The following is a 12,531-nucleotide window of genomic DNA, read 5'->3' as shown; positions in this document are numbered from 1 at the left end:
CTGTCTCAGGCTGCTTACTGAATTGTAATGGGGCCGGGCAGCAGAAGGAGTCACTTGGAAGCCATTTCTGAAAAGCTGTTGGTAAACTTTTTTTTTCTTTAAAAAAAAAAAAAAAAATCTTTGTTAAGAAACCATATTGTTCCATGTTTGGGAATTTAGTGAGCAGCTATTATGCCTGAAGGCAAAACATAATTTCTTTCTAGCAATTAGTCCATCCTGCAGAAGAGTTTCCTTTGCTGCTGGTTACTAACAAAGCATATGGTAGAACCATTTAAACTAAATGGTAGAGGGTAGTTTATGTCCATGAGTGCAGACCAACTCTTGAGATGACCCAGGTAAGTGATGTGGTTACACCTTTACAGTGCAGACACGCAAAGGGAGATAATAACAGCTGCCTGGGCAGCCTGAACCTGGTATCTCTAATTAGTCCTTGACTTGCAACTTGAGTGTTGTTTTAATGCAAAAGAAGACTGCCTGTGTGCGTCTTTAAAAGCTGTGAAAACAGACTTCAGGAGCCCCACAGTCTTCCCAGGGAGCCCCACAGTCTTCCCAGGGATCATCAGAGGGCTGGGATCTTTAAGTGGTAGATGCTTGCATCATAAATCTAAAGTTGGTAAATATTCATTTATACGATTAATCTACTTTACAAGGAGACTTGACACTGTGACTTTCAAGTTTCACATTTGTTCTAATTTTGAACAGATTATTAGGTGAGGATTAGTTGAATGTGAAGACACAAGTGAGAGGAAAGCATGTTGTTAATCTTTGTTTTATTAAAAACAGATTTAAGGTAAAGCTGTTCAAGTGCAGTTTCACAGAGAAACCAAGCCAAAACATTGAGGAGAGGGAGAACGACAAAACAGATGAGGAATAACATGGATTTTTTTTTTTTTTTTTTTTAACATCTGGTATTTTCTGTACTACCTTTAAGTAGTGAGGATTCATCAAGAGTCTTGAAGTGGCTTGAACTGAAGAGTGAATTAGCAGCAGAGGAACTTAAAACTTCTCCTTACATGAAATCTGTATGTAGCCTCAGCAAAGATTGCAATTTAGGAGGAAATTACTCAGCAAACTTGCAAGTAAAGTGTATCAAATCTCCAAAAGTAGTTATCAGAAGCTTCTATGGAAGAAGTGTGAAATGGCAGATAAGACATCTCCTCCCCATGACACCTCATAATTAATAATTTGTAAGCTACTAGTGCAATAACTGTGTTTTCTAGTAATTGAGGATTTCAGGAACTTCATTCATCTTCCTAGTTTTAATTCAAGGAAAATTAATTAAAATCAGGAAAAAAGACTGTACTGTTGGTATGGAGTGAATATTATTTTCCAGGAGACCAACTGTCATTTGCCCATAGAGAAGGTATTCTCTCATTTGCTAAGGTAGAAGATATCAACAGCAAAAAAAACATTATTACAGTGGGCATGATTTATCCTCTTTTACAAAAAGGTTGGAAGAGAAGCCATTGCGACTGTTAGGGAAGATAGTTAGCTAAAAGGACAGTCATGTTGGAAATAGTTAAGTACTAGCAAATAATCCAGTGGCCACTTATTTTCAGTTCACTAGCAGTTCATGTTGCAGAAGCAGAAATATGAACCAGTGATTAGGAGACTTTTCTGGAGGAGGATAGAAAAGTTTAGGAGTTTGACTATATAATTTGATGGATAAAACTAACTTGCATTCCATTAAATTAATCCAGCAAGATGGAGATCTAAACGATTCTATTGTCAAACGAAAAAGCTTTATCCTTCCCACAGATCGCGGTTGTTCAATAACCTGTCTGCCTATATATTCAGTTATCTCAGGATTCTGTTATGATTCCAGAGCAAAAATTGTTCAGCTTTACGGCTAAGGAAAAGTCTCGTTTTATCTAGTCTTAATTTTGACGTAAACTGTGTCTGCAGTGTTCACACTAGAATCGATGAGGATCTACATAATATCTGTATTTAGACCATGCTCATTAGTATTGAATATTATTGTCCAAGTTTGTTTGTTTTTAAAACACTTTGATTTAAAATCAGGAGTGTAAGAAAGCTTAATGAAAAACTGCATTTTTAATTGACTTGAGACATTCCAAAAGAAATAAATCTCCTTTGAAACGAAAATAGACCTAGCTGCAAACCTGCCTATTTTACCACTCCCGGAAGTGATTCATGTGAATTAGGACATGTGTAGGAGTCACTAGGCTTTCGTGAGGCTTTTCATGTTAAGGCGCATTTGCAGTGCTGTTGCAAAGTAGCTCTGGACGGGAGGGTCAGTCTTAATACTTAAGTATGATGTTCTAGCTTTGTTTAATCTATAACTTAATAGAATAGAGTTTAGGGTGGTTTGCAGGGGAGGAGTTTGGGTTTTGTTTTTTTTTTTTTTCTTTTTTTCTCCCCCCCCCCCCCCCCCTCCCCGCACACATTACATCTTACCTTTAATTCACAGATTGTCCTAGGACTCCTGATACTCCAAATAGCGATCCTCGTTTTTCTACTAACAACAGATTGATGGCCTTAAAGAAGCAATTGGATATAGAACTGAAGGTAAAACAGGGAGCAGAAAATATGATACAGATGTACTCAAATGGCTCTTCAAAGGTAAGGCTTTGGAATGCTTAAAGAACATGAAATGACTGTGGATTTTCACGTTGCTGTGGTGCAAATGTATAATGTATAAACAGTATGCAATTTCAGTATTTATAGTTTGGGGTTTATATTTTTTTTTTAAATAGTTATGTCAAATCTGCTACAAATTACTATAGCATTTGTTGTTGTGGTTTGATACCCACTCAAGTGATTGTATTATCATTTGTCCGCATGCAGTTCAACCTAAATAGCAAATCCGGCTTACTAAATTTAGTACATCTAGTAATCTTTGATCATGTGTGATTCACTTAGCAGCAAAGCTTGGTATGACACTGACTGGTATCTGATGCTTTTCCTAGCTCCACTTAAAAAAAAAAAAAAAAAACCAAACAAACAAACAAAAAAAACCCCCTATTAGTTTAAAGTTGTAATGTGGATGATAATTACATAAAAGGCGGCATTGCCAGGTATGCTTCTGAAATGGTCATCTAGTTGTAGTTGGCAGGAAAAATATTTGTATCCAATATTTGTTTTAATAAGATGTGTGTAGTATTCTGATAGAGTTGTTATAATCTGCATTAGTACACATGCACATAAAATACACATAAAAATACTTTGTCTTTTTTACAGAAGTGTGGTATTCTAGAGGTAGCATCTGATAGCATCAAACAGAAATTAAAAATAAAGCCACACTTATTTCTAGATCTGAATTTTAAACACATGCTCACTTGCACTCACTCTCTCTTGATAGCACCAGAAGTTCTCCAAGGAGGTGGAGGGGAAGTGTTTGCTAACCCCTAAATAGGTTTGACTTAGTCCTAACTATGTAATAAAATTCGTCATACTCTTAAGAATCCCTCCAAAGAAAGACAAGGCAAACCTTTTAAATGAAGAAAAAACAAACCAAACCCCAAACCTAAAAACCAACCAAAAAAAACCCCAAACCCCACATTTTATAAGAGGGTCATAGTTCTCAAATGAGAAGAAAGGGAGGGGGGAGGGAGAATCCTCTACTTACCTGCCCCTTCACTAGTTACTCATTACCTGTTCTTTCCATTTACTTTTACTAAATCATTAAGGAGATGAATTTCCAAACTAAGGGGAAACACAAGCATAGATCGAACAAATAGTATGTAGTAGCTTAGTTAGATGTTTCTGTGTCTAGACAATAGTAAACAAAATTGAAATGTTTTAAGTTCTTAACTGACTGAGCCAACACCTAGCTAGGTCAGTGAACCGATTAAAACAAAGTGTTTGACTTGAAGAGCAGACATCTGTGAATTGCATTGCTACCCCTTGTAGTTGATACTTCCAGAAAGTGTTGGAAAGGAACTTCATGTTTTTGAGTGAATTTCTGCTAGGGACCAGTGAAGAGGCAGATTACTTTGTATCATCCTACTGTATGACTTTGTTATACCTCAAAAAAAAAAATTACAGTCAATGCTGCTCACTCCCAGAAAAATGAGTTTAGACTAGATGGACCGTAGGTGCCATCAAGCTCATTCTGTCCCAGCAGCACTTCTGTTGAACCAGCTGGTACTTTGGTAACCTTATCTCAAAGTGACCTGTAACCTACTAGCCTGGGGCAGATGGAAGAAATATCTGGAGTGCACCTTATGACTAAGGGCCTGGGAATGCTGTCCATGCACCGCAGTCCCTCAGCTCCTGGAAACCCTGGAGTCTACATCCTCTGGGGCCATGTACTTAACATCAGGTACACTTAAAAATAATAATCAGCTGACCCAAATGGATCAAAAGATGTACATGAATTATGTTCCTAATAAACCCTCAGTAAGTAACCTTATAACAGCCTGAGAAAACTTAACTAAACACTCAAGCCATAATATTAGACTTTGTTAGCAGGCTTTGATCAGACTAGGTAGAAAGGATAAATTCTGGCTTGCTTTATGATTGAGGCATGTAATTAAAATTGATGATTGAATCTTCTCTTTGCAATTGGTAAATGCTTAAATCAGCCTACCAGATTGGGTGTATATAGTAACTGGGCTGGGGAGAGCAAGCTGGAAAACACAAAAGCATTGCCAGCTGCTTCAACAAACGGGATGAAAATGGTGCGTATTCATTCTTTCATGTTCTTAATACTCAGTAGTGACTTAATTTGGCATGTTTAAACTGTATGCTTGAGCATGGCGACTATGTTTTAAAAAGCAGAACTTAAAACAGCTCAAGTGTCTGGATGAGGTGGGGGAGAGGGGCAGAAAATTCCCAGCTTGATTCAACCCCAGTAATCCAGTAGTTCTTTAAAAAGTAGTCGCAGGACCCTCTTTAAAATGTCTTAAACTCTTTTGTGACCTTTATTCAAGTGTACTATATGATCTAATTTCAAATTTGTATTATTTTCAGACCTAAATTTAATGAAGGGGGAGTCATCATTTGTTTCTCAAAAATGAAAAAGCAGTCTGTTAGTAGTAATAAATGCATCATCTTATGGGAAGGTTTTCCCTTTGTACTTACTCTACTTGCTTCAGTAAGGTTTAGCTCAACCTATTCGGACTTAAGTGTTTCTGCGATATTGATCATCTTTCCTTGGACTTGTGTGGATTCTCTGAGATCCTGTGACAACTTTGCATACCAGTTTTACAGGCACTGTCAGTTCTTCTGTACTCAGCAGGTGCCTTGAAATACTTTGTATTCAGCCTCCAATACTAAAAGAGCTGCTGAGTATATAACACATCCATTTTGATTCTGAAGATGGGATTTCTGTCTCTTGAAAACATAAGGATATCTCTATAATCCTGAATTACCTCCATTGTACACATTGAAGGGCTGATGCTGCCCCTGAGCAAGCAAATCCATTGCAGTTAGAGGATATGAGGGACAATCAAGAGCAGCAAGATGAAAAACAAGTGCAGATACAGACAAAGAAACACTTACAGCATATTTATACATCAGAATGATGCATGGATAAGGTTTCATACAGGATTCTAGAGTTGCTTGTAATCTGTTACTTAGATCGTATACTCTATTGTAGACAGTAGTTATTTCAAAAGTTGACATCTGTATTTGAGAAGGCATTTAGGAAATTCAGTGTACTCATTAAATAATTGGATAGCTAACACAGAATCTTAAAATATGAAAACTAGTGCTTTCTCTCTGAAATGTAGATTAATACTAAAACTTAAAACCAAGAGTTCTGAGACTATGGTGTGCAGAGGGGACACAATTTGTCTCCATGCAGCCAAAGCTTTTTTATGTGTATGTCTTGGTGTATCTACCCTGCAGAACATAGGGCAGCATTAAAATATCTGAGTGAGTAATGCATTAGGCCCAAGGTCATAGAGGAGCTCTATGAAGGTAAATTTCTCTCTTCTTGGCATACTGATTTTTGTCACGGTATACTTGATGGTGCCAGTATTTCTAGCTCTGGGTACCTGTGCTACACTGCATTCTTGTGTCTTGGTTGTGGTAAGGGGAAGAATTTAATTTCTTTAACTTCTTAAATAATTGATAACTTCATTATAAAATTAAAAATATAAGTACAAACCATGTCCATGGGAAAGTAACTTATTAATGAGGTTATAGAGTGGCTACAAAATGAGTTAACCAAAATACCCTTTGGGCTATAACAAGTGTGATACTTATCTACACTGACTACTAGTAATTACTGTGATTGATTTGGTACTGCACAGACAGGACAAATAGACTGCCTTAAATTTTCTTATACCCCTTTTTTTCGTTCTTACTGCAAGCCAGATCACCTTTAAGTTATCTGGTAATTCCCAGAATATACAGAGAGCACCATGCAGCAGCCATAGAAGCACATGCACAGTTCCACGTCCAAGAACCATTTGATAATCCATTTTAAGTAAGATCTCCAGTAGCTGGAGGACAAAAAAATGGTATACCTAAGAAACGTGTGGATGACTGTCTGTGCTCCTGACAATGAAATGGTATTATCAGTTACTTGAAAGTTCATCTTCAGAAATGTTCTCTTCTAAACTGCTTCTTGTGTTACTGCTTTTGAAAAACAAAAATTGGTTAGCTTAGTTTATTAGATGAAAAGTACTGTACTTTAAGTTGCTGATGAAATAGCTAATGAAGTAACCCTAGTATATTACGTAATTATTAATGCAAAAAAATCCTCAGCTTTGATTTGTTCAGAAAAACACACTGAAGACTTATTTATAATGTGCTGTGTAAGGTAACTTGATGTTTCCAATTTCAAGATTGAAAATCAGCTCAAGTGAATTAGTACAAAAATTTTTATATGGATTTAGTCTAGCAAATTTGTCTATTAGAAGAGTTCTCATTATACAGTCATTCAAATTTTAGTCATTCTACATAGGGTGGAGGTATTTTTGCGCTTAATATCTTGCCCTTTCTTTAGTATCAGCTTACAAAACATTAATCTACACATGTAACGTTGCTAGATCATTCCTCCTTTATTCAGCTTTAAACAGATACAGTTTCCATTGGAGTGGCTTATAGTCTTTAATCAGCCAGAATATGCCACTGTCCTAACTTAATTTCCAGTAATATCCTAATGTGGTTAGATGAATTGGTCTGCTATACTGAATGAACTACATAGATTTAGTTCTTGTTCCTAAAGCATGTGGGTTTTGAAGCTTTCAATGTGTTTTGTTCCATGAAGAGTTTACAATTTTGTTTGGTTTTGTTTTAATAGGATCGAAAACTTCTTGCCACAGCTCAGCAGATGCTCCAGGACAGCAAGACAAAAATAGAAGTTATACGGATGCAGATTCTTCAGGCAGTCCAGACCAATGAATTGGCTTTTGATAATGGTGATGGAGTAGAAAGGAAATAAGAATCATTAATGTCAGAATGCCATGCAGATATGTACCCATATGCACACTGAGTTATCATAAATTTCTAGTAGGAATGTTAGACAAAGCTTGCATGAACCAAAAATAATCGGAGACTAGACATACCACTGTGTGTGTTAGGATGCCAAATACATGTGACTTGAAGCAAAATACCTTAAGCTTAATGAAGAGAAATACAATCTCTCTTCATCATCCTTTTTATGCCTTATGCAGTCCATTTTTACTTTGTGGTCTTCATTCTCCCTTCATGCGTGCTTTCTTTTGTCTTAACAATAACTAGTAATTTTCTTTAAAGCATATAATCTTTTCGCTATCCTAAAAAAAAAAAAAATCTGATGCAGATTCAAAGCCTGCTTGTCATACTTAAATAGATTGACCTTATTATTAGTAATGGGAGCACAGATGGAGGTGAATTTTTGCTCTCTTTATGGGTATTTAGGCTAGACTGAGTTGTAAACAACTACTTTGTAGTAAACAACTATTTTAAAAACAACAAAAAAAAATCAGTGGTTTTAAAATGACCTGACTTGAAATACTCATGCTGCATTTCAGAAGTAGTTTTAAACTTGCGTTTATTTGGAAATCTTTAAATAAATAAAAAAGAAAATTACCCCTGAGCTATATTAGCATGAGTGCACTATAAAATTGTGGGCATATTGGTACATCTCTAAGTCTTGAACTTTACTCATATGCGTTTCTGAGTATTGGAGTTGTATGACGATGCTTGTAATCAGGGCCTGGATATATCCTAGATAATGGAAAAACCTGTGCGTGTGTGTGTGTGCGTGTTTTGTTTGGGGGGATGGGGGGTGGTTTTCTTTGTTTGTTTTTACAATTAGGACACTTCTGGCTTTTTTTTAACACCTCATCTTAGCACATGGATTATGTGTATCATTTGTTCAAAAGAAAAAGAAAGGCATTCAAGCTAGAAAGGGCTTTCAAACACCTTCAAATGCCTTTTTGTGTTCCTACTATGCTTAGAGCTTTAAACAGAAAGGAATATATCCAGGAAACTTTCTAATTCTGTTTAGGAAATCTGAACACTGTAAGAAGTGGACATTAGAATGGTTAACCCAAATCATTTGGGGAGGGCAGTGTATGGGACCTCTTACATCCTCTGTACTGGCAGGAGCCAGATTCCCTGGGATTTCGTGTGAAGCAGGAGAATTATCAGAAACTGATCAGGGATCTACTTAGCTACAGAGTAGTTTGAAAGATAAATCCTCAGAGCGTGGTTCAGAAATGTGGAAGTCTCAAAACCTCCTCTTGTCAGCTGAATGATGCTGGGGAGATTTGGCTTTTGTCCCTTAACTCCCCTGAGTACATGTTCTTTTTCTCATATCTTCTAGCAATTAGAGCTCTTCAAGGAGTAGGACCTGTTTATTGGATTGAAGCCCTGATCAATTATTTCTTCCTTCAAATGCTTAAAATTTCACTGTTGCTTTTATGACATACCTCAAGCTTTTCTTTGAACTACCAAATCTGCATCTCTCACTTCTTTTTTTTCTTCTTTTTTTCCTCCCTTCCCCTCTGTTTGTATGGGGGAGGGGTTAATATTAAAGAAATTAAACATGGGCGTGGTCTTCAATGAAGATTTTTTGTTTATATTTCTTTGCAGCAAAACCTGTGATAAGCCCTCTTGAACTCCGAATGGAAGAATTACGGCATCATTTTAGGATAGAGTATGCTGTAGCAGAAGGTGCAAAAAATGTAATGAAATTACTTGGATCTGGGAAAGTTACCGACAGAAAGGCACTTTCAGAAGTAATTTACATCATTACAATTTTTTATACTTTATTTTAAATGCTTTTTCACAAAAAAAAAAAATTGAAGTATTTAAATTTTTTTTTTTTTTTTTTTTTAAAAAGGCGCAAGCAAGATTTAATGAATCAAGCCAGAAGTTGGACCTATTGAAGTATTCACTGGAACAGAGATTGAATGAACTTCCTAAAAACCATCCCAAAAGCAGTATTATTATAGAGGAGCTTTCATTGGTCTCTTCACCCACATTAAGTCCTCGTCAAAGTGTAATATCTACTCAAAACCAGTATAGTACACTGTCCAAACCAGCAGCTTTAACAGGTATGATTTATGGAGCTTTTTTTGTTTTATTTTATTAAATGGTTTAAAACAAGTTTTTAATGCCAACTTTATTTCTTTCTGGACATATTTCATTGTTGTTCTTTTCCTAGATAAAGGCATTTAGAATTTCCAAGTGTCTATGCGCCAAAAAAATACAGATAAGTTTCTTTGATTTATTTGTTGACCTTTCTATAATGCTATTGAAAAAGTGGAGTTCTGGCTTTAAGTTAGGTCACTATGGAACACTATTACTGGTGTTTACCTAACCCCTTTCATCTTTAGATTATCAAGCACTTTAAAAGGTGGGTAAGTATCATTATCCCCATTTTACAGATGGGGAAACTGAGGTGCAGAAGGGTTAAGTGGCTTGCCCTGGTCATACAAGTAGTCAGTGGCAGAGCCGGAGATAGGCACCCAGCTTTTCTCCCAGTCTCTGTTTTACCCACTGGACCACACTGCCTTCCTAGGTGGTGAGATTTATGCTACCAAAACATGCGTTATATTTCTAAACCAAAGAGGGAGGTCCTAACAAACGTGCATGGAACTATTGAAGCCTCTGTTTATTGGTTTGAATTGTTTTCCTTGCAATTAAACATGGAGACTTTTTTTTTTTTTTTTTTTTTTTTTTAAGAGACTTAGCCTACTGTGAGGGAACAGTACATTTATATATAAATATAAGACTTAGGAACTTCTCATAGCTTGGGTTCACCTGGAATTGTTGTCCTTCATTGGAAGTAAACTGTTTCAAGAGCTGAGCCGTGCTTTAACAAAACTCTTAAAACATTTGCCTCCCAGCATTCTTAAAGAAAAGCAAATACTTTTTACTGCTTGGGGGTATGTTGCTTTACTAAATTTATTTAGTAAGTGGTCATATAAGCATTACTAGTACAGATAGGTTTGGGGTTTTGTTTTGTTTCCTAAAACATTTTACATGTAACTATTAAACCACCTATTAACAATATGTAATTCAAACGTTACTCTGGTTATACGTGTATAACTGAAACCAGAATTTAGTTTTGAAGTACTGCGGGGTTATATTTTAAAACAAAAAGAGGAACTCTCCTGCTGAGCTGCAATAATAATAAAATGGAGCTAGTCTACTTGTCTTCCATTTTGGTTCAGTAAGACATGTAGCAAAGGGTAAAAAGCATCAGGACCTCAGCTGAGAGCCCTGTAAAGTTGCAGAGTGGTGAGGGGAACTTGTTCATCATATGGAATCTCAAATGATCAGGGACCATGGGCAGGAAGTATCGTGTCTTGGTTTTAGAACAGCTGGTTTTGGTGGGGTTTTTTTTATTCTTTTCCTGTAATACATAATCATGCGTCAGATACATTATAGTGACAAATACTTCTTCTTTAAACGTGATTTATTAATAGATATGAACAGTTTCTAACAGGACTTATCAAAACAGAGCTACATGCTTTCGAAGTTCTTAATAGTTTCATTTTCATATTGGCTACTCAAAGAGCTTTTGTATTGAACTGGATTTAAATGAACAGTGTCTTTGTGTTTTGCCTCTAACACTGTGAAAAACAGATCAGTGCTACTGTCATACTTTTTAAAGTGCATCAGTGGAACTTTTCTAAAATGCATCCAGTCCTTACACAAGATTATAGCCTTTCTGCTTATTAATTTTTTTTTTTTTTTTTTTTTTTTTTCCCCCTAAACAGAATTTGGGAACTAAGTATTCTTTTACCTTTTAACCTCTTTCGGGATCCAATAGCATCTCTTTGTCTTCATAGCCTAATGCTTAGCTGTCACTTACGGCTGTTAGTTCCCTACAGGATGGGATTTCTTCTCAGACTGGTTTCTTGGTGTCTGTTCTGTGGGCTATAATGTTGCCAGACCATTTTTAGGTCAAGTCTGACTTAAGTTTCTGTTACAAAAGAGTACTTTGAAGTTTCACAGTAAAGTACATTTGCTGTCAAAAGAACACTGCATTTAGGAGCTGCATTTCTAGCTGACAGTATGATTATGAACTGGCTAATTTCACCACTTCTAATAGTTAATTTTGTTAGTGTCAGTGGTGTCACAGTTTTACAGATGTGATCTTATACAGGATGAGGTAGTTCTAGTAACCATCTGTGGTATTCAGATGTTTCTGGGCTGCTGGAGGAAACTCTTAAATTAGAACAGCAGCCTCTGTACCTCATTTGTTTAAAGATGTAGGAGATTTTGAAGAGTAGCCTCTTGTCTCAGCTTTTATAAATCCAAATTCAGTCAAGTTGGAACAATTTGATTATTTTAAATTATGTATTAACTCAGATTTGACTTTAGCATGCAGCAGGCAAATGTGATTTCTGAATGTATCTTAAACAAATTCGTAGTCTCAATAGTCAATGTGTTCGTTTTAATTACTGAAATGATGTATCCAATATTAATTGGCTATATAAAACTCATGAAAAATTGTTATTGTCCCATCTGCAAGATCCATTGTTTTAATAAGAAACTTAAGATTTGTCATCGTAAAAAGTGACATTGCTTACAACTTGAACCCAAGTCAGTTAGGTTCTCAAGCGAAGAAAACAGAGACATGGAACAAAAACTTAATTTGTATTATTTTGGTGAACTGCTGCTCCTTCTAGAAGGTTGAGTCCCACATATTTGACTTTTAATGCTTATTTTCAGTGTATTTGTCTGTCTTGGATCTGTCTTTTGATTTCATCTGGTATTTCTGTTATACCCTGCAGGGGTCAGAATGTGAGCTATTGTCATAAATCAGTCATTAGTCATTCACTTTGTTTACTTAAGAACAGAAAACTTTGATAAATCATTGTCTATCTTGTTCCAGGTACTCTGGAAGTTAGGCTAATGGGCTGCCAAGATATTTTGGAAAACGTCCCTGGTCGATCAAAAGCCACGTCGATTACGCTACCTGGTTGGAGTCCAAATGAAGCCAGATCATCTTTCATGAGCAGAACCAGTAAAAGTAAAAGTGGGAGTAGTAGAAACCTTCTGAAAACTGATGACTTGTCCAGTTCAGTATACTCTTACTTCTCTTATTTTTATGCATATCTTTTACTTACATTTTAATGTGCGTGCTGTGTTCTGTAATTTAAGATACCAAATTGA

At 36.1% G+C, this 12,531-nt stretch overlaps 1 protein-coding gene across 6 annotated transcripts in view; it reads left to right on the top strand.

The window, feature by feature from the left end:
* PKN2 (protein kinase N2) overlaps window positions 1–12,531 on the top strand; it is a 56,879-nt gene that overhangs the window by 30,708 nt on the left and 13,640 nt on the right. For 2 of the 6 annotated variants that reach the window (XM_030033112.2, XM_041128042.1), the window contains 5 exons: window positions 2,432–2,583; window positions 7,217–7,334; window positions 8,995–9,140; window positions 9,245–9,458; window positions 12,251–12,436. In XM_030033112.2, coding sequence (XP_029888972.1) covers window positions 2,432–2,583; window positions 7,217–7,334; window positions 8,995–9,140; window positions 9,245–9,458; window positions 12,251–12,436 — 816 coding nt within the window. Of the gene's footprint in view, window positions 1–2,174; window positions 2,273–2,431; window positions 2,584–4,619; window positions 4,644–7,216; window positions 7,335–8,994; window positions 9,141–9,244; window positions 9,459–12,250; window positions 12,437–12,531 lie in introns of those variants that run through there. The other 4 variants (XM_030033113.2, XM_030033114.2, XM_041128041.1 and 1 more) reach the window with 4 other exon arrangements.

This window comes from Aquila chrysaetos, chromosome 12 (genome assembly GCF_900496995.4).
Source record: "Aquila chrysaetos chrysaetos chromosome 12, bAquChr1.4, whole genome shotgun sequence".
Taxonomy (NCBI): domain Eukaryota; kingdom Metazoa; phylum Chordata; class Aves; order Accipitriformes; family Accipitridae; genus Aquila; species Aquila chrysaetos.
Note: the sequence above shows the minus strand (reverse complement) of the source record. Positions and strands in the feature narration are given on the sequence as shown.